General features: G+C 31.0%; 1 protein-coding gene across 1 annotated transcript in view; it reads left to right on the forward strand.

Moving 5' to 3' along the window:
• The first annotated feature begins 8,308 nt into the window (after positions 1-8,308).
• LOC142321231 (uncharacterized) overlaps positions 8,309-23,329 on the forward strand; it is a 42,721-nt gene continuing 27,700 nt past the window's right edge. The window contains exons 1-5 of the mRNA XM_075359225.1: positions 8,309-8,312; positions 10,627-10,956; positions 14,850-15,060; positions 17,682-17,797; positions 20,362-20,500. Of these exons, the coding sequence (XP_075215340.1) occupies positions 8,309-8,312; positions 10,627-10,956; positions 14,850-15,060; positions 17,682-17,797; positions 20,362-20,500 (800 nt within the window). The remainder of the gene's footprint in view (positions 8,313-10,626; positions 10,957-14,849; positions 15,061-17,681; positions 17,798-20,361; positions 20,501-23,329) is intronic.

Below are 23,329 nucleotides of genomic sequence, written 5' to 3' on the forward strand. Positions count from 1 at the left end.
TGATATAATTACTATTACAATATTATTTTTTGATGACTATAACAGTCAACTATAAAAATTGTGTGCTATCAGTAAGTTACAAAATACTGTTAATTGTTAATTTTTAATGATAAACTGAATTAATCTTTTTTTTTTTTTGAGTTTGGTTGATTGAAGACTAGGTGAAGCAATTTTTCATTTATTTCGCTTTCTTTTGAGCATTTTCTTTACGTCTTCCAATAATAATTTATTTATTCGCTTTGTTTTATCTTCACACTTCTGACTACATCATATTGGTTTATTTTTTCTCCTTCTTTTGTAAATCCTTGAAATCTCACATCAATTTTCTGAACATAGTTCTCTATTGAAATTTATTCTCATATTTTCATTTGTTTTTTGAACCAATGAGATTCACTGATTTCCGTTTTTTATCGTAAATGTAAGTGAAGGTTTGTTTTATTGATTTTGTTTTGTTTTCAAAGAACACTTTCTCAGTTTCATTGTATTCGTAAAGATCTTTATTATGTCGTATTTGTTTTATCAACTTTTATTGCTCCTAGATTTTTCTTACGGTTCCTTTCTTTTTTTCTATTGTGTTTATTTTACCTGATTTCAAATAAAGATGCATTTTGATATGTACAGGCCTTCTGGCCTGATTACCCTACTGTAGTGTCCAATTTTGTTTTTATTGAGATGTTCTTTTTCATGTAAATAGATATCCAAAAAATTATCATGAAATTGTAAACCGTACGGTAAGAATAGCGCAGATATCATTTCTTCTGCTCAAAAAACAAAAATTTCTGTAATATAAATAATAACGTTTTTAACAAAACGATACTGATATCAAAAAAGTAAGACACTATATTTCTATTATCAAAATATGTTATTAATTTAGAATTTTATTTTTTTTAAAAATACATGTTAAATATATATAATAGAAACAGATGTACAATAATAGATAATAAAAAATTTTCCATATAATAGCAAAAAAAATAATAAAAATTTATTACAGAACTCTTACCAGCTCGATTTCATTTATTAAACGAATATAAGAATCGTATTACTTTTTTAAATGTGATATGCATTACAAATAAATGAAATCGGACCGGTAAGAATTTTGTAACAAATTTTTATTTTTATTTTTTTGATTATATGGGCGCTTTAACATTATTATTGTATATATATTATCTATTACGTACATTTAACGTGTATTTTTTTTTAAAGAAAATTCTAAATTAATCAGATTTTGATAATAGAAATGTCTTACCTTTTTTGACATCAGTATCGTTTTGTTAAAAACAGTTTTACCTATATTACAGAAATTTTTGTTTTTTGAGCGGAAGAAATGATATCTGCGAGACTCTTACCGTACGGTTTACAATTTCATTGTAATTTTTTAGGATATCATTGCGTTTTGTTAGATTATTCTTTTATTTATTTATTTTTTTTTTTTATGAATTACTGATTGTTATCTTATGGATTTATTATTAAAATTTATTGCCCTACATCAAACAAATTGAATTTCACGGACAATTTTTTTTTTTTTGATAGTCATATCAAAAATCATATCACTTCATATCATATTTTTTTCATTTTTTAATAAAACCAGTGCTGTGCTGTGCAGTACGAATCGAAAATCCGTGATGTAGTATTGCACTTATTACTTTGTAAGTGTAACCCTCGATTTTACCAATCGAATTTATTTCAGTTTTATTTATTCACTTTGTAATAAAACTAACCTATCTCTTTTAAACTAATACTTTTATTTTTTTTTAAAGAAGTGATGGGAATAAAAAAAAAATTGTTTCATCTTCAGTAATTTCATTTACATAACAGCATTTACTATTAAAACAAGTTGTAGTATATTTTCTTTTAAATTTTGTTGTTTCAAGTACATTATTAAGTTTATTGTACATTACCTAGTACTAGCAGCACAATTCATAAAGGTACATTAAAAAAAAGAATAAAATGTCATATTCCAGTCCCGCGGTTCAGCAAATGGATAAAAAACGTCGTCTTACAAAATTTGAATTAGTTTTTAAAAGTAATATTTATTACTCATCTAATTGAACTGAAATATAATGTTTTCACACTTGTTTTTTTTTCCATTTTCCTTTCACTGTTAGGTTAGATCATGTTTGGAACTGCAAACGTAGTTCGTTGACTTCGTGCCTCTTACGGACGAAGTTCTAACTCTATGATTATTATTAGCTGACAGGCTAATTCTATTTTTCTCGTTCTTGGTTGATTTCTTTGAGAGGGGTAATTTTTGAGGTTATTTGGATTTGGGGTCAAAACATAGCGGAGGCTCGGATCGGTGGAGATCCGGGGTGGTTTTAGGCTTGGGCAAAGAGGAAATTAGAAAAAGGAGTAAAAGTGATCCCCCTTATAATTGTCTCCATGAGGACTGAATTTTTTTCCTGTTCGAGACATCGATACGCCGACTTGCCTCCTCAAAGCCAAACGGACTTTGAAGAGCATCATCATGTTTTTCTCCTAGCTAAATGTCGTAATACGTTGATGAAACTTTAGGTCGACTATCATGCAAGCTTGTGTGGCTTGAATTCAACATCCGTCCATGATCTTCGCTCGACAAGAAAGAGACCATCGTCAGTATACGCCAAGATACGACGCCCGCTGAGCAACCTCAGTCGCAGAAGTGAATGAAATTCCACCACTCACAATAAGGGTCCCAACACACTGCCCTGTTTGAAAAAATGATTGCTAAAATACATCTTTCATCAAACAGTACATCAAGGTACTTCTGAAATTTTACTCGGCTGTTTACACAGGCATTACGATAAAAGATGTGGGTTACGGTTTTATGATAAATTTTCTGCGAGTTTTGGAAACATACACTTCGTCTTGGGCACAGATTTCCCACCCAATAGTATTATTTTACAGCAGCAGCAACAACTACGGGCCATCATCGAACTCATGACTACCGAGTCAAGAACAGAGCTGCGAAAATTCTTCGCCACCTGAAACTGGCTGCGAGAATATATCCCAGCCACTGGTAATGGACGTCTGTCCATTACCAGTGTCTGGGATATATTCTCAGATAAATATATATATATATACATGTATCAGCCCAGATATATGTCTGGGCTGATATATTATCAGCCCAGACTGATAATTCGAAATATACGAAAAAGAAGCTAGTTTTTCCCATGCGGGATCAGGTATTCAAATGTGAGAGGCGCCCTTCAATGCTGATTGTCAATTGTTATTCATGATGGGTAGCCGCGAGGCAGAATGTTATCATGTTGTCTTCCAGGAGAGGACAGTCTATTTTAAGGCGTCCAATCTGAAGGAAGGTTGTTTACTGACTTTTCTTCGTGTAATGCCATAGAACTTGTAGATCTTCAACCTTTTTACAAGTGCTGCCATTTTCGACACGCAGCTGAAGTTTGTAAAATGTAGTGGTAGTGTGCTTCCACTTTGGGGATGAGAGACATAAACGAGAGCTGTATCCTAATTAGTCGATGGGCTCGAGTTTTGTTAACTGCAGACGTCTTCGGAAGTACCGCAAGCACTTTGTAAATAGTAAGTATTGTATGTGTTATAAGGGGGCTGTCGTAATGTATTAAAATTGAATATCGTTACATGGTTAAAATTCGGCAATTAAATGCGTAGTGTAGTTACATTGCGCAGATTGAACTTGGCGAGATCGCAGTGCGTAGGGGGTTGGATGTTGTCTTGTAGCAGCATCCTATGTTGTTCCAAGGGTCATCAACTTAAGACGTCTTTTAGCTCGGAGAAGAAAACGATGATGCTTCTCAATGGCCGTTTGGCGGTGAGGAGGGGAGTCGGCGTATCGATGTCGCGAACACAAAAAATGTTCTAAGTCCTCACGGAGACAATTATAAGGGTATCACTTTTTCTAGTTTTTGTCACTTTTTGTTCGTCCCATACCAAAACCTACCCGGATCTTCACCGATCCGGGCCTCTGCTATCTCTTGATCTCAAATCCAAAAAACCCCAAAAATGAATCCCCCACCAAAAAATCTTCGCCTTCAATTTCTCGGTGTTTCACATCATTTCTGACCTATCTGACAACTGTCTTAAAATACCCTATCCAAAAAAAAGTGAGACCCTTAGAATCGGAAGGATTTGGCTTATCAAAGATTTTGGGGGGGGGTGTAATTTATGAGTTTTTTTGGATTTGAGATCAGGAGATAGCAGTGCCCGGATAAGTGAAGATCCGGGTAGGTTTTGGTATGGGACGAACAAAAAGTGACAAAAATTAGAAAAAGTGATCACCTTAGTCTCCGTGAGGACTTAGAAAATTTTTCGTGTTCGAGACAACGACACGACGACACGCCTCCTCACCGCCAAACGGCCATTGAGAAGCATCATCTTTTTCTTCTCCGAGCTGAAAGACGTCTTATGTTGATGAAACTTTAGGTCGAGAATACTTCACGCATGTGTGGCTTGAATTCATCCTCCGTTCACGAACGTCGTTCGACAAGGATGTGCCCATTGTCACTATATTTCACGATGAGACGCCCGCATACAGAAATATCCTGTTTATTAACAAATTATTTAACTTTTTAAAATGTTATTTCTGTTTAGTTTTTGATACTACTTTATACAGGTTATCATAAAAATATATTTCCACCTTGTTCTTTCAGTTTGTAACTGAAGGCTTATTTGCAAGAGACTATAGAATTAAAAATGTCAAGTTTATCATGCATATTTTTTTAATATCTTTTTATTTATAGTTGCATCAACAATTAAAGTCGATAGTGGCCGGAATGTAACTGTAAGTGTATCTGTAAACGTGTACTCTGGAACAAACCCAGGTTGACTATTCCTGAGATGTATAGTTAATTGTATCCCAACTATCAAAAAATACCGATATACACGATATAGTATTCAAATCCTTATAAAACCAACTATTTTTACTCGGATTTGAACCTAAGAACCCTTGACTTCGACATCAGCTGATTCACAATTTTTATTTTTTATTTTTAATTTTACCACTAGACCAACCCAATGGTTTAGCATGTGTCCTTTGTTACAACTTTTAACAATTTTCTTCTCGGTAAATGATGATTGCAACTACTATTTTAAAAATCAAACTGATGGTTTTATCATATTATTCTCTTAAGTAGTTAAAGAACACATCAAAGAAATCATTCAGATATATTTTTATATTGCATCGACTAAATGGCATATTTATTATTTGTTGCACTAAATAATATGAAAAGAATTTCAAAATTAGTAAAATTGTCAAGCTGTATAATTAAATAACTAAGATGCTATACTTATTACAACAAAAAATTCCCATTTGTAAATTGTTTTTTTCTGGATTTCACAGTTAAAAATTTGTTAGTTGTAAAACTGAGTTATTTTAAATAAAAGCAATTTACTGGAATTTTTAAAGGCAATTTTGATATGCAACTAGGCATTCATGAAGAGTTGGTGTAATAAAAGCTTACAAATAGACTACCAGTTGGTGCTGCTGTCTTAACATTGAATATGACCTTAAAAAACAGTAATAATACTGTGACAAATGTTGAAGGGGCAACACAAGTTGTGTTTTACATCATACCTTTTTATAGGCCACTTGACATAAAATACAAATTTCTTCTGAAACTGATAATCATTTTCAAGAATAACAAGATCCCATTTCAGGAATCTTAGTAAAGCAAGTGAAGAGTAAAAAGGTTATCTTCTACATCTTCTACACTGTGGCCTATGTACAAATTTCGTACACAGTTTCCTATGCAATTTTTTTTCAGATTTATTTTTTCAGAGGTACAAAGTACTATGTCCTGAGCCTAAAAATAACAGATTTAGCCAGTTGCAAAGGACACTACGTACCAACATGCTTGCAAGGTAAAGAGCACTATATGGACATGTAGCTGTTTACCTCAAGAAAATTGAGAATTAGCTAGCACTATGTCTAGAGGCCCACAGTAGTGTGACTAGTCTTTTCAGTTTTGTGTTGCAACTTGTCTGTGAACATTACAAATACGTTTTTGTGTACATTTTGTTTGCTTCCCTTTTTTATTCAAATAAGTTTATCATTAAAATGAATTTTAATTCATTAAAAGTACGCCTTGTCCTTCCAAAAATACCATTGCTACCTCTAAACTGCTTATTGTGTTGCTGGGTCCTGTGTTGGCTGTTCTTCATCTTCAGTTGGTTCATTTTCTCTGGTGATAATTTGAATAATTTCTTCGTAAGTCATGTCATGATGTTCAGGTTCTCCTTTTTCTACCCACTGATCCAACTGTTCACCTGTGATATCATTCTCTACATGAACTTTATTAACTTCCATTAAATAACAAGATGTTGAAATCAGCTCGTCCATGATTCTTGATTTTCTTTGTTAAAATTGTTGTCTGCATCAAAATGTAAACTGCAATTTTTCAAACATGTTTGTGTTGAAAATGTCATTACAGAATTACAAGCCAAACCAATATTTTATAAAACGCATCGAGTTGGTCCAGTGGTGAATGCGTCATCGCAAATCAGCTGATTTCAAAGTCAAGAGTTCTAAGGTTCAAATTTCAATATCCTAGTAAAGGCAGTTACATTTATAGAAATTTGAATACTAGATCATGGATATCAGTGTTCTTTAGTGGTTGGGTTACAGTTAACCACACATCTCAAGAATGGTCGACCTGAGACTACAAGAGTACACTTCATTTACATTCATACATATCATTCTCAGGAGTACATATCATTCGCAGAGCGAATTATTTATAATTAAATAACTAGTATTCAGTTAAGTATATAAGAAAATAATTTTATTCTAAGTAGTTTTCCTTGATATATGGTAGTTCCATTTTGATTTCCATTGTTGGTCTTTTTACCAGATACATTTGTGCCTATTTCACTTAGACACAATAAGTCAACCTCTCCCAACATGATCATTTGAAGTTGGTTTTTTGCAAATTTCAGAGAAATGTCATTTCATTTACTAACTATAGACTGTGTTGTTTTAAATTGACCAGGAATTATCACCAAGATTAGTTAAGTGATTTAAAAAATTTTTTTATTCAACAAATTATTATATTTGCTCAAAATATCTGATGAATATATTATGTCAAGAAAAGAGTAGAATTGCTATGTCATAATTTTACTCAGCCTGCTCTTTTCATAAATCTCATCATTATTTACAGTTCCGTCAAATGTCATTCCTAAGTAAACTTCTATTTGATCAACACAGCTGTTTCCAAAATGTTTGGTGGTGTAGTTTTCTTTTTGGTAATTTGGTGACTGTACTGTAATTTTATTACTACTTCAATTGTAAATTTCATAGAATGAAATTTTTTTAATTGTAAATTTCATTCTATGAAATTTACAATTAAAAATGTATATTACACTTGTGTGTATTAATTTTGCTAGACTCATATGAAGGTGAATCAAATATAAATGGTAATTATTAATTCCAATACACCATTTTTAATAAGTTATCATTTATAAAATAAAATAAAAAATGAATTTACTGTAGCACTAAATAATATAAATATTAGAGTGTAAATATTGGGGATGTATCATAATGGTTATACCATTTCTGTTTTTCTCTTTACTTAAATTAGCTTACTTTTGGTTTAGTTTATAAATATCAATTTTATGTTATAGTTCTGTCAGGTGTTGTAGGGTTTTTTTTATATTTTTTATTTTGTTCGATTTAGTTTCTTTTAATTAATAAGTTCTTTTTCTTTTTTTTTACTAAGATTTTTTTTGTTTCTTTTCAAATATACTCAAGAAATTTTTTTTGTAGAAGTTCTTTTCTAGGATATAGTTTGTTTTTATGATTAGAACTTTATAAAACTTATCAGTTTTTTTTAATTTAACTTAGGCAGACACCTCAGCCTCTCCATGCAATTTTTTTTGTAAAGATATAGTGCATTCCCCCTCCATCAAATTAAGGCCCCATCAGGCACATTCCTGCTAGACTGAAAAGTAATAACACTGAAAGGAAAGGCCTACAGAGTACGTACTGAAGGGGAATTGTGCTGGGAGAAAGATGCATTAAATTTTTCATTTTCCCAAGGATAATAATAACAATAAAGACCCACTATCTAAAAGGATCAGAATGCAACTAAAAACCCATCCATTATAAAACAAATAATGCTAATAAAAATTCATCATTTAAAATAAAAAATACTCACCATTAAATAAGAAAGATCCAGCAGTAAGAAACTGATATCCAGGCTGTGCAAATGGGAATAAGTATTCCCTCCATTACTTGCACTCCATTTTACTTAAGCGTTTTTCTTTATATTTTAATAAATTTGTGTTTTGCTTTTTCTAAGTAAATTTTATTAACTCACTTGTTTTCTTTTCTTAACCTTTTCCTTTGTTAGATATGGGTATTCCTTCTCTTTCTCTTTTTTCTATGGTTTTTTTGTTTTTAGAAAAAAAATTTTATAGTCTTGTCTCTGTTATTCCTTTTTTGTTTTTTGTGAGAAGGTTTTTACTGAAATGTCCTGTCCCTCTGTAATTTTTTCTTGAAGAAAAATGTAAAAGATTTACGCCTACTTGCAGTTGCTGTAGAAGTAACTTTAAAGTACATTATAGTTACTGCTGATGTCTACCAAGATGTACTGAAACATTTATTTGACCTACTTTTTCACATGTAGTCACAATTTCATAAAACCATGAATTTCCTTCACAACAAAGAACCAGCTCACACAGCCATCATTATGTAGCAGGTTTTGGCCAAATGACAGATGATAGTGCTAGATCACTTTCATTTTAGCCAAGTATAGTCTTAATTTTATATTTCCTAAAGTCAAGCTGTCATGAAGGAGATAATACAAATAGGAGATAATACTGTACAAGTCAATAGATGCCATAGAATAAAGTGTTAACAAGCACCCCAAAAGCTATTCCAAAAGAGCTCTTATCTAGGTTTTTGATGATCTTTATAACAGATCTAAACATTATTTCCCATTGAAGAGAGATTATATAGAAACTTAAAATGAATAAAATTTTTCTGAGTTTTGTTATTTATTCAGCCATTTATATATTCCTGAATCTTTTTATACAGATTGTGTTGCAATTAATAGTATAATGTTGTTGAAGATGAATACTACTTTGAAAGCACTCCAGTGTGTAATTTTTCTTACTTCTGCATCTGTATGTCTCTTCTGTTTATGTTTGTTTACATTTGGCGGATGATGTGAATAATCGTTAATTATGTATATTTATTTATAATGTACAAACACAGTCCTACTGGAAAGCATTTTCTTCTTTTGTTTAGCTAAAAATTTTATTTAACCTTCTTTGGCCTTTTTATTATTTAAACTCTGCTGAATGCTGCTTTGTCTCATTAATTATATATGATATGCCCTAAGTGGTGAGATAATTCATTACCTTAAAAGTATTTTAACTTAAAACTCAAATATGTATATGTTTATCTATTGTTTCTGCATGAAGTCATTGTTTAATATTTCAGTACCCATTAACAAACATTTTCGTTAGAACAGCTTTTCATCAAAATATCATAAATTATTATTCATCATATATCTAGAAATTTTTTAAATAATTATGAAATGTAAACTAATGGTTTAAACAAGTTCCTTTTGTTACTTTTTTCCACTAAACAAACCTTTGTATTACCACTACACTCTTCGTTATAAATACTCATTCATTCTTTTCAAAACGAATACTGCTATTGCCTAACTTACTGTCACTTATAATATTTGGCCATTAAATTTTGTAAATTTTCCTATGTATTTCTGTGGCAGAATTGCCCCATCAAGAACTGAAGTTCAGATGATATTTAACATTTGTGAAATTATTTTCAGCAATCAATAAAATGATCTTTAGAGCAAATAATATTAATACAACTTTCATAATGTACTCAAAAGCTGATGACTGACATAAACATCATAAAAGATTTACGCCTACTTGCAGTTGCTGTAGAAGTAACTTTAAAGTACATTATAGTTACTGCTGATGTCTACCGAGATGTACTGAAATATTTATTTGACCTAATTTTTCACATGTAGTCACAATTTTAAATTAAAATTACAACAATTTAAAATATTTATAGTTTTATTTAAATATAATTTTTTTGTACAGCTGTACATCAGTGAAACCTACACTTGTGCTTCTTATTGTGACAGAAGGTACTATTGACACAGTGTGACCTAGCCACTAGTTTAGAGTATTTTTTGGGGTGTGGGTGCAATTTTGAAAAAAAAAAGGTTTTTGCAAATATTATTTTTTAATTGTTAACAGATGTGCCTAAGAAAAATAAGACCTTAATTACGCAAATTCTTGAGATACTGAGGGTGACCTTGCTCTACAACCTTACCCCCTTGACCTTTTAATTATCCCATGTACAGAAGTAGTCTGACCAAGTTTGGTCAAAAAAGGGCCAGTAGTTCTGGAGATATAAGCTGTGATACACCGAACACACACTCATGTACATATGAACATCCAGAAAATTTCCATCTGGTTTTTTGGGTTCTGTAAGTGTCAAAAGTCAAGATCCAGTGAAAACTACATAAGCCCAAATTGGACCGATTACATTACTTTCCCTTCTACAGCTACAGCTCTGCTATAGTGCTAGACGGGAAAGTAAAAATGCTAATTAGAGTTGCTTTCTTGATTTTACCTTTCATAAATTATAGGTATAATTTATAATACTATTTCATTCTTTTTTTTGTTTTATAGATCCTGAACTGAAAGGCACTAAATCAAATTTTACATTTCATTCTAAAACATCATCTGATGATAACACTGACTCTGATGATGAATTTATTTTAAAAAGTTATAGTAAAAATGCTATAAAATCAATTGATAATATTAAACCAAAAGTAAATGGAATATGTAGTGGAAATGTAAATCATGGAAATACAATTATAAATGATGTAAATAATACAATAAACAATGAAAAAATACAAGAACAACTAAACACAGTAATAGAAGCAAAATCATTCCAATCCTCACCTAATCTTACAGAGGCAAGAAATAATGAACTTATTGCTCAGCAGGTGGATTCAGGTTAGTTTCATGATCTTTGTTTTAAAATATTACTGCCTACATTTAAGAGTTAGTTAAGATAAATCATTTTCAGCTATTAAAAATAAAAACATTATTTATTCAGAATGAGTACCTTGTACTTTGTACAAGGAAATATTGTAATCATGAAAATTTAGGTTTTCAAATTTCAATGGAAAAATCCATTTTGACCATCCCTGAATCCATTTTGACTAGTTTCGGTTAGATGTTTGTACATATGTATTTATGTACATACATATCTCACATAACTCAAAAACGATTAGCCACAGAATGTTGAAATTTTGGGTTTAAAACTGTTGTAACATCTAGTTGTGCACCTCCCCTTTTGATTACAATCGACTGAACCAAAAGTGTCTAAAAAAACCAAAAATCAAAAAAAGATTTTGATTTTGGACTTTTCTTAAGTGCAATAATAACCATAATAGTTTTAATCATAATAGCAATAATAGCAAAATAAAAGCCAGTTACAGACAAATTTTAATTAATGAAATATTTTGATTACAAGGAAAAGGCACATCGGTTTGAATCATACTTCATCTCCTTTTTTTAACTTCTTTTTTTCTAATTTAAATATATTGATTTATTAATAATTATTAACATCTGATTGTAAAAAATATTTACAATAAATAATTCAATAACAATAAAAAAAAAAAAATGAAAAATATCAGAAGTTATTAATGAAATAAAATTTTATGTACTTTTAAAAATGTGTATATGTAATTTAATAGGCATACAAGGAAGTCATGTGGCTCCACATCAGATTTTTAATATCTAAATGACAAATGTTTCAATTAATCTTAATTATATATTTGCATTATCACATCAAATTATTTTTGTAGTGATAAGAAGTATTTTGAAATCAATGAATACTTTGGTTAGCATGACAAAATATTATTAATAAATTTGTTAGCATAATTAATAAAATGATCAACTATCTCATATTGAATCCTTCTTAATCTTTATCTCCCTTAAACAATCTCCTTCAAACAGTTATAATGAAGGAATAAATATCAAATGCATTTAATTTTTGTAGGTGTTTATAGACTGCTGTACATATCACATGTGCTATTTCCTGGCATTAATCAACTGACTGCACAGTTGATTATTTTATTTTACCCTTCTTTTCATTCATCACTTTTTTGATTTTTGAACACAAAACGTGTATTTTTAGATATTGTTATTCTTAATTTTGTTAGCATTTACAACAATCTATTTCAATGAGCATAATATTAATTTCTTTTAAATATTCCACCTATCGGTAGCTATGAAGAGTGTCTTTGAAACAAATGTTTTTCTTCAGGTTACAATGCTTTGTTGACCTCACTTCATTATTGCCTTCTTTTCCAAGACCAAAATTTTCTGGATACACAAAAAAAATTAGGCTTATGCTGTTTATAAAAGGTGGAATAGAGGATATGCATTTTATTTAAACCGCTAGTACTCGGCGGCAAGTGGGAGTATTTACCTTCAGTGACCTCTGGCAGACAGCTCAAACTATGCAGTTTCAGTTGCCATGTAGCATTGGAGCTTAGAACATCGTGTATTTGCTGTTGAACAGTTATTTAGAAACAATGATTCTATGGTCATGGTTCCAACGTCTTTTCTGTTGAAATTTTAATGTCGAATGTTAAGGTACAATTCCAGATCGAAACACCATACTTCGGTAGGTTGAGGTGTTTAAAGTACTGGATCTGTGATGAAGAAATAACCACCTGGCCTTCCCCGTTCAGTCCGAACTCCGGAAAACATAGAGTGAGAAGAGCAGTTCTTGCTAGCCCAAAATAATCCACTTAGTGACAGGCTGTAACGCTAGGTATGTCATGTTGTTCACTTCATTACATCTTACACAGTGATATCAAATTTCACTCATACAAAGTAATGATCGTCCAGCAGCTAATTGAAAGTGATTTTGTCCAATGCAAAGAATTTTGTGGTCTAATGAACATCATTCTTACAGAAGATGCAAACACCCTAATAATGATGACTGACAAAGCCCATTTCCATGTGGATGGCTATGTTAATGTACAGAACTGTCGTCGGTACTGGGCATTGGAGAACCCACATGAACTACACCAGAAACCTCTCCAAGCTCAAAAGTAAGAGTGGTGCGCTCTCTCCAAAATAGGAATTGTTGGTCCTTACTTTTTTGAAGAGGAAGAACTGCAGTAACAGTGACATCAGTGCGCTACATTGACAGGTTAAACACCTGCATCCAGAACTAGAAAGTCATGAGATGAACATGAGATATGTGGTTCCAACAGGATGGTGCCACAGCTCACTCGGCGAAAGCATCAATAGAAGTTGTTCAACAAATGTTTTCTGGACATGTTATTTCACCATTCAGTGATGTTTATTGGCCCCCACACTCTCCCAATCTATCGATTGATGAATTCTTTTTGTGGGGCTACCTGAAATCAAGAGTGTACATAAACAAGCCACACACAATCGGAGACCTAAAAATTTCCATTAGTCAAGAAATTGAATCTGTGTTGAATGAAATGTTGGAGAAAGCCATGCAGAGCTTTGAGGAGAATCTCTGAATTTGCATTCAACAAGAAGGACATCTTACTGACATTATTTTCTGAACCTAATTAAGTTTTTTTTTTCTACAATTAAAACAACTTAAGTTATTCAGAAGGGGAAAACTTACATTTCTTCTGCTCCACCCTTTTATTTGAGGTACTGTGAGCCTATTCAATAATCACAATATTTCTGCCATGCTTCAGCTGTTATCTGGAAGTATTTTTCTTGGAGTTATTAGGTTTCTTTTCAAGAAACCTACATCTGATTTATTCTGAGTTTTTTAGCGTCAAAAATGTTCCTTCATCTTCATTTTTAGAATCCAAGAAAACTCTCTAACTAAATCTGTCAAGTGATAGCCACATTTCTATCTCCCTAAAACTTCTCTTCAAGAGAATAAGAGGGTACATGGAGATAATTTGTAAAACTAAGAATGTGTTACAACTTTGATGATTTATACAACTTAAACTTTGGTAAATACCAAAACTTGATTGACAAATTTTTGGTATACAACACAGATTATATTCTCACACACTATATTCTCTTAATCTACCATAGGTTCTTATCTACAGTAGTTGTTGCTTCATATAGGGATTATTATTACAAATATTATTTTCTTCAATTATGATGACTCAGAAATAAGAGTTATGTTTCAGTTTGTGGTTTGCAGTCTCTAGGAGATCCTGCTACACATTGAGGTATTTCTGCTGCATTTTTTAGAATATGCCTCAAAACTGCAAAGCTGATCCCAACTAAGTTATACAGCTTAAATGGTTAGATCTTCATAACAAATTAATTTTTTTTATACATATTCAGAGGGAATGGTATAGTACTGTAGGTTATCCGTACTGGCATACACTGTCACAGATTCTTGTCATTTTAAACTGTTTTTCTTGTTACAAGGATATCAGTCATTATTACATATAAGATCTAAAGATAGGTCTCTGTAAGCTAAAAGTACATTTTAACAGTTGCAAATTTCCTAAATTTTACACAAAACCTTTTACACAATCTTGGTTGATTTTGACAGGCATCTCAGAATTGCAGAACAGCCCATGAGGATATCTAAGACAGTTTCATATATATAAAGTACAGCACCTTGTTATAAATTGACTCAAAAAACCTTCATGCAGATTGCTTAGCAAACTCATAAGGTTGAAGTAACTCATACGTCTAGTTGTATTGAGGTTCTTGATAACATCTCTATAATAAATCAGATTAATTACTTTCTCATTTTTATTTATGAATTAAATTGATAAAATTAAAACTTATAATTTTACTAAGTTATGTACAAGTTAGATACTTTTTCTGTTTTTTACTATTACTAATTATAATAAATGATACATATTTTCCAGGAGAAGGTTCTCTGGAAATGCAACAAGATAGAGATTACACTGTTGAGTACGATGCTCCAGTTCAGGTTCATGTTAAAAGTAATGAATCAGTAAGACCTGCTGAAAAAACTAATTCAGATAATATTACTTCCACTGATTATGTCACTACATCAATTACCAAAGATGATAATGACAAGGAAACTACATGTGATAAACAGAAATTACTGTTGAGGTTTGTTTTTTCACTTTTTACAAATTTTATTCTCCTTTTGTTATTCATCTGTGATACAAAATTTCTTGTTTGTTATAATAACTACTCGTATCAAAAAATATGAAAACAAAACATATAATCATTTGTTTCAGATTTATAATTGTGCCTTTAAAAATTCATATATAAATATTTCTTAATTGAACAAATATTATCATTGCAAAGAAGAATAAATGTTAAAGGAGACTTTTGTTAGATATTACTGATTATTTTTTTATAATACTTTTAACTTGAAAAATGATTCATAACATTTATAAATATCTCTACTTTTAAACTCATCTATGAAGTTTTGTTCTTAATGTTAACAGGGAGCAAGTTCCTATCATCAAGTGTAAATATATCAGACTCTTATACTTTAAAGTTGTAAAAATTAATCATATATAATGTTTTTATAAAACTCATCACATATTAATGTGGCATGTTAAAGTTATTGTAGTACATACAATTCATTGGTTGCATGTAATTTGAATAATTTTTTTTTTTTAATTTTATCTCTATTTATGTTGTGACTGTGCTAATAAATTATCATATTGTACAAGGGATCCAAAAATAACGAGAGTTGTATTGTGGGGGGCAAGGTCGTCTGCTTCTGGAACGGTCTTTTTGGCAGAACTCTTCAGAGTCAGTATGCAAGGCGACACTGTACTGAGAGGTACTACAGAAGCATAGTGAATTTTTAACAAACTTATTTTCCAATTTTTATGAAAACATGATGGCTGAAAATCATGAGCAACATGTAGCTATCAAGTTTCGTTTCTTTTTAATAAAAAACACTTTAAATGATTTAAAAGACCTACAAAGAATCTGCAATGAGCAAAACAGATATTTGCAAGTGTTTTCAAGCTTAAAATGAGGATAAATGTTGATTAAAGATCATTAGTGATCTGGATGTCTTACAAACATTCAAGTGTATGAAAATATAAAAAAAATGTATGTGATCATCAAAAATTGACGACAAACCAAAGATTTTACCTGGAAGTTCTCAAATGATTGTGTATTTCTGTACAGAAAAATTACTTAAATTGTAGTGAACAGGTGACTGTTTTTTCTAACACATCAATGCCCCTGCCCCCACCACTCTTACTGAGCAGCACTTATTGTCAAGAAACAGAATGACCTCCTTGCACCATCCCGTCCATTCACCCAATCTTCACCTTGCAACCCTTTATTATTTCCAAGGATGCAAGGATCTTCTCAAGGGAGAGCAATTTAGCTTGGCAGAAGAGGTGAAACGAAAGAACAACAAATACATTGAAGATATCACAAGTGAAAAGTTCAAAAATATTTTGAGCAGTGAGAAAATTGTTTCGAAAAAACAAGTGTGTTGGTTGTAACACAGAGTACTTTAATGGTGACAGAATTTTTAAAATGTAAAAATTTATACCTTATTTTTAAAAATATAATTTTTATTATTTTGGTTACCCCCTCTCAAGCAGCTTGTTACATATTAGTAGTTGGTGGTTAAGCAGAAGTTATTTTTAAATTTTGAAGCTTTTATACATACATACTTTATATTCTTAAATTCCTCAATTGAATTCACATATTGACTTTTATGGCAAATGTGCAAAGAGAAACTAGACATTTTTTCCTAACATATATTCAAAGAAAATGGTGAAATTGTAATTGTCTATGTAAATCAATTCAGTTGTCTTTATTTTATTTTTAAGCAAATACCTTAAATCTGTCTACTGATATTTTCCAGATTTATTGGTGTAAAATTTGCACTATTTAATGATGTAAATCACTAAATGATTTCACAGTTTTCTATGCTTTTGATTTTAGTATATTTTGTAAATATTAGTAGTTTTAGTTGGTACAGTGATATTACAGAAGTAAAAAATACATAATTACTCAGTGACAAAAGAGAAATAAGATGAACAAAATCAAAGTAAGTAAAAATACCTTAATACCAGATGATTATAAACTTAGAAAAGAATTGATGGGACCATATTATTCAAAGCAACCAATAATTTAAAAACAAAAATCGTATGACAAATTGCATAAATCTATAAGTAAAATGGAGCTTTTAGAAATTAAACATTTATATTAAAAATGATTTCACTGAATAATTTAAAATTCCATTGAATGTCATTCAGGAATTTCAAAGATTAAATATATATGTGTAGCAAATATTACAAATTTTGCACTAGTTAAACTGTAAATACATTTTCATTTGTCCTGATTACAAAATCAAATTATCCCCTACGTATTATAATAGTTATGTCATTTTCACCAAAAATTGTATTTTTATGTTTGCATTACAGTAAAAATCCAAACACAAATGTAATTCAGAAACTTTAAATATATTGTAATTCCTAAAATTATAAAAATCTGCTTAATTAACAACAATTTTTAAAGTTTTAACAAATAGAGGTACTTACAAATTCTATGAATCTAACCAAATTAGAGTTTTTAAAAAGTATAGGCTTATACTAAGAATGATTTCAATGTTTAATCTGAAAGGACAGTTTAGTTTCATGGTATAATTTCATATAATTATTTTGTGATTTAATTTTTCTTCTTTTGATTACTAATAATATTTATTTTAAAAATGTAAATTTTAAATGAAAAAAAAAATGTTTCAGAAAATCACAACCTATTCAATCTGATGAAGCTGCACAAAAATTGAATGGGCTTAATGGTGATGGCGAAATAAATGAAAAAGAAAACTTTGATGTGTTGATGGCACCCCCTCGTCCAGGTAATTGCTATTTTTCTTTCAACAGATTTTCCCTGTTTTGGGCACATTTATGTTCTTTTTTGGTATTAACTGAATCAGAACTGATTAAAATTGTATGTCCAATGTTTAATTTTCAGCTTGTGCTTTTTAATTTAATTTTTTGCAACTCATTTCATTATTTATTCTCAAGTGAAATACTTTTGTCATAATTACTTTGCAATAAAAGTAGCTAATAGATAAATAAATTGAAAATATTTTTGTTTGTTCTTTTAATTAAAATTAAACTGACCTAAAAGAGGTTGTAACTTAGTTACAATTATTCAGTTATTCCTGTCCAGAGCCAAGCCAAGAAATCCTGGACAGTGCTGATAATTAAATTGTTGAATTTTGAGGTGCAATGATAAAATAAACATTCAAATCCAACTAAATTAATTTTATTGATTAGATTTATTCATTCATAATAAATAGATAAATAGTCTACTTCCTTCTAAATGTGTAAGAAAGTCTTTATTTCTGAAAAACCATGGCTGTAAGAGGTTATTGAATAATCTTACAACACTCTCTAAACTAAATTATTTACAAATTTGAAGTGTCTCAGCAAATACCATTCTAAAAACTTAAAAAATATGAAGTAAAGATAGAATTTAATCACCAAAGTTTTATATACATATAAATGTTTCCAAAGGTCACTAAATTTAAATTGTGCTTGGTCCAGATTCTTTGTATGCTGTTAAGTTATTAGTAAAAAAAATTGGTATGAGGGTTAGACCAAAAATAATCCAGGTTTTAATATTGGATGCCATTATTGTCTAGAGGGGTTGTTAATCTTGAATGTCTTGCTTATCTTATCTGCATTAGTTCTGATTATTAGCTATGGATTGCTATATGAAGGAGTATCACATTGTTACAAAAACTCACAGCAAATAAGGTAAGTGTTTTGCAAAAACAGTTCATTAAGTTCGGGACATATTTGGTAGAGAAAGCACACTGAATGAATCAACATTATGCCAATTAGTGAGAAAATTTAAGGAAATGGGTGCTGTTGTTTTAGACATAAAATAAACTGGTTGCCCTCACACCAGCTGGTTTCTTGATAACATCCAGTCAGTACATGACAGTGTTGCAGCAAACTCAAGAACATCAACTCATATCTTTCACAAGAACTTGAATTAACTAGAACGACTTTAAGGAAAATTCTAACGAAAGATCTGCATATGCATCCATACAAAATATAGTTAACCCAATTTAAGCCAAGGGATCATCTTAAGTGCCAAGAATTTGCTAATTTTGTATTGCGGCCTCAAACAGTGAACAGTGATTTTGCAAACATGATAATCTGTAGTGATGATGCGCACTTCCATCATGATGGGTATGTCAACATACAAAATTGTTGAATTTGGGGGACAGAGAATCCTCAAGCTCTTCATGAGATTCATTTAAATCTACTAAAAGTCATTGTTTGGTGTGGATTTTGGTCTGGTGTATTTATCAGCTCATACCTTTTTAAGGATGAGGTTGGATACGGTAAGCGATACCGTAACATGCCGACTGAATTTTTTTGGCTATGACTAGACTCAATTGGCAGCAATAACTTGTGGTTTCAACAAGATGGTGGGAGAAACATGCCACACTGTGGGAGAAACACCCAATTTGTTACATGAGAAATTCACCAAGATACGTGATCTGTTGCTGTGTGATTACTTTTTTGGGGATTTTTGAAGTTGAAGGTTTATGAACACTCTCCACAAATAATTCATGAGTTAAAGGGAGAGATTCAAGTGATTGCAGAAATCAAGACAGATCTATGTTTGAAATTATGAAAAATTTGAGGAAAAGAATGACTTAATACCAACAGAGCCTTGGAGAACATATTTGTGACATTATATTCATTATTTTATATTCCACTCATAATCAATAACATTTGCTAAAAATATTGTTAATTTTCATCAATTTTGTTTGGTTAAAGTTTTAAAACTGGCATTATTTCTAACCTACTCTAAAAATAAGCTTTTTTTTCTTTATAAAGGCAGGGGAAATTTATAAAGTTATGGGTCGCTAGAAGAAAGTACTTCTGAAGAACAGCATTCTGTGATCCGAGGTTTTACTTTTGGTAATTCTACAATCATCAGAAATATTATCAGATGAACAAACAGTATTTTAGTAGTTGCATGAACCATTCGAGTTTTTACACATGGGTGGAAAAGTAGCCGCAAAAGGGTGACCAACAAGCACCGCTCTGGGGGTCCGGTAATAGTATCAATCTTGTTGATTCTCATATTGATTCACCTATTCAAGATATATGCTCGCTCACACACACATATGTGTGTGAGAAAGAGAGAGAGTGCATGCACGCATATGTGTGTGTTGCATCATCTATACTGTAAAGTTTAACTGTTTTAGAACTGTTATAGTGTTAAATGAAGGCAATTTTTAAATTTTTTTTTCTGACAGCCTCAAAAAACCAGTATTTGGTTATTTCAAAGTCTACAGATAATGAAAGAAATGCAATTATTTCCCTATTTATATAGCTGACTTAATGAAAATTTATTAATCTTTATTAACATTATTTTTTTATTGCTTAACAGGAACAATTGCTGAGAGGGAATACCTTAAGTGGCAGAAGGCTGTACCTCTTTCAAATAATCCATATTCTAAAGAAAATATTGAGCGTCGTCGGCGTGAAAGGCTTTTATTGAGTAGGCAATCAAGTAGTGACGTTTCTGTGTATGTATTGTGTTTACAGTAATCTTACTTTTATACTTATAAACTTATAAGGGTAAAGGTTCATTTATTTTTTATTAGTGTATAAGTTTATTAGCTTATGTTAATTTACTAATGGCTGCATAGATTTTGCTTTGAAGATGTTAACAATCACTTTTTCATACTTTTATGTTTTCTGTTTCTACTAGCAAATATCACACATGCGTTATTTTACTCTTATCATATATTATAAAATTTATCTGGAATTAATTAAAAATAAGGTAGAATAAAGAAGCTGTTTTTATTTTGTAATCAGCTAGATGTGAATTTGATTGTAATGTAACAATGTCTACAGTACATCTAAGTTAATGGGAAAAATAAATATTTATTTAAAATCCATAAGAAGCACATTTTAATATTTTTATAAATTATTATGCAGTTTGCTTTTTGTGAAAAAAATATTGTAATTTTATTTTTAATTTAGATTAATTTTATTGAAAAATATGAACCACAGCAAAACTTAAGTAGTTCACTTAAGTAGTTAGTCAACTTAAGTAGTTAATCTCAAGTAGTTCACTTTAGGCTACTTGAATGGCAGGATTTTTATCTAATTAGTCAAATATACTTACTTTACTTTAAGCAGGGTTCCTAAAAATTGCTCTGCATCCTGCATCTTGCTCTCCTTATTTCCCTGTCTATCCAGTCACTCTTTACCATCTATATCTGTTCCATCATCCTCTGCACCCCTTCTCGCTGTATTTTTCTGGGTCTACCTCTCTTCCTTCTTTGCTCCAGGACATTAATTTAACACTCTTTTTGGCCACCTATCCTCACTCATCCATTGAACATGTCCATACCAAATTAATTGTTTTTCTTCGATTCTTTTAATTATGGAAGTTGTTCTTTTTACCCTATCTCTAATTACCTCATTTCTTATTCGGTCCAGTTTTGAAAGTTGGCACTCTCTGCAGAAAAATCAATTTCCAAAACCTCCAAATGCTTCCTGTCTCTTTTGCTTACCTTTCAGCACTCTGTACTATAAGTTACAATAGGCTCATCTACGACATTATATTACATTTGTTTAGTTCTGACTGTAACCTATTCAATTCCGAGTCACTGCTCTTTCCTTACCAATCCTAGCTCTGATAATCAACCTTCACACTCTTCATCCTCAAAAGTAAGTGCTCCCAGGTACTTATCACAATTTTACACCCCCTATGCCTCTGTAACTAAATCCTCTTCTCTGTGACCTACCACAATGTATCCCTTTTTCTTAAATTAATTTTCATGCCCCATTTAAGATATCCCTCTCTTAATTTCCTTAGCAGATATGAGATATTCTCAGCATCATTAGAAAACACCACCTAATTGTCTGCAAATAACGTTGTATTAAGGCAGTCATTTTTCTTATATATTCCCAACCCTCTGTATTTTCTTCTCCATATCTTCAATATTTCTTGTACACATATTTTATACAGTGTGCGTGACAAACAGCAACCTTGATTCAAACCCTTGGTCACCTTAAAACTTGTTGAAATATTATTTCCCATCTTCATTGAACATTTATAATTTTTATACAGATTACATTTTGTTCTTTTAACTTTATGTTTCTCATTTTAAGTTTATGTTTCCAAGAACCTAAAATAATTTATACAGCAGAATATTGTCAGTAGGCCTTCTCTAAATCATTGAAAAGCATGTGCACTGCCAAGTTTCTCTCTTCATTTCTTAATCACCTGTCTTAAACTTAAGATATTATCCAGATATGAGTGCCCTATCCTAAAACCATTCTGCTCCTCCAGATCAACAATATTTAGCCTTATAACCTTATCAAAGAATTAGTGTCACTAATGCCTCTCTGTAATTACTACAGACCTTGTTTGCTTTCTTGTATACTGAACCTAATATTCCATTCTTTTGGTAAGTCATCCATTATATGCTTATTAAATATTTTACAAATTCATTATCTAATAATTCAGTAGTTACATGCTTCACCAGTATAATAGCAATGCTTCCTGGCCCTAGTGCCTTCACATTTGTGGTACCCTTGATTATTCTTTCACCAGTTCATTCTTAGTAATCTCATTTACATTCAATATTACCTCTCCATAATTAACTAGGTTATCCTCTTTTTCATACTCTCTTTTAGCTTCATTCAATAAAGCCTTACAGTAGTCCTTCAAACTGATTGTACTCACTGATCTCTTATATTTTTTCTGATCTAGATCTATCTTTCCTCAAATTTTTAATCTTGACGCTTCCAAGCCCCTTCCTACAACCCACGCACCTTTCCATCTCTTCACATCTCTTCTCCCATGTCCCATGCTCTGTGCCTCCTCTTTAGCCCTCACAACTTCTTCCTCTCTGTTTATCCTTGAATAAGCCTTTTGTGTCTTCGGTATCCCTTGTCTGAATCCATTTCAGGTTCTACTCCTTAAACTTAACCTTGGTCTCTATATCCTTATTCCAACGTCCAGATGGCATGCATTCTTTGTTCTAAACCATCCAAAGTTATTCTATAAAATTTACAAATTTCTAGATGGAATAATAAATATTACTCACCGTGTAAACTACTTGCTGTGTATAAACATAGTATGATTATCTGCCTTGAGGTGGATCCCTTGCAACATGTCCAGATCACGAGAATCTCCATTCTCTTCTACTTCTTGCTAAACTTTTAAGTTTCTGATAACTTGCATTTCCTTTTAGATAGTCAATAATTTTTACTTTTTTCTTCTGTCCTCTCTTTTTTTATATCATTTAATCATAGACACTGTTTTCATCAATTCTTCTCTCATTACATGACCCAACCAGACAACTCTCTTGTTCTGATTTGTTCTGGTAGCGCACCAT

This window comes from Lycorma delicatula, chromosome 3 (genome assembly GCF_047948215.1).
Source record: "Lycorma delicatula isolate Av1 chromosome 3, ASM4794821v1, whole genome shotgun sequence".
Classification (NCBI taxonomy): Eukaryota; Metazoa; Arthropoda; class Insecta; order Hemiptera; family Fulgoridae; genus Lycorma; species Lycorma delicatula.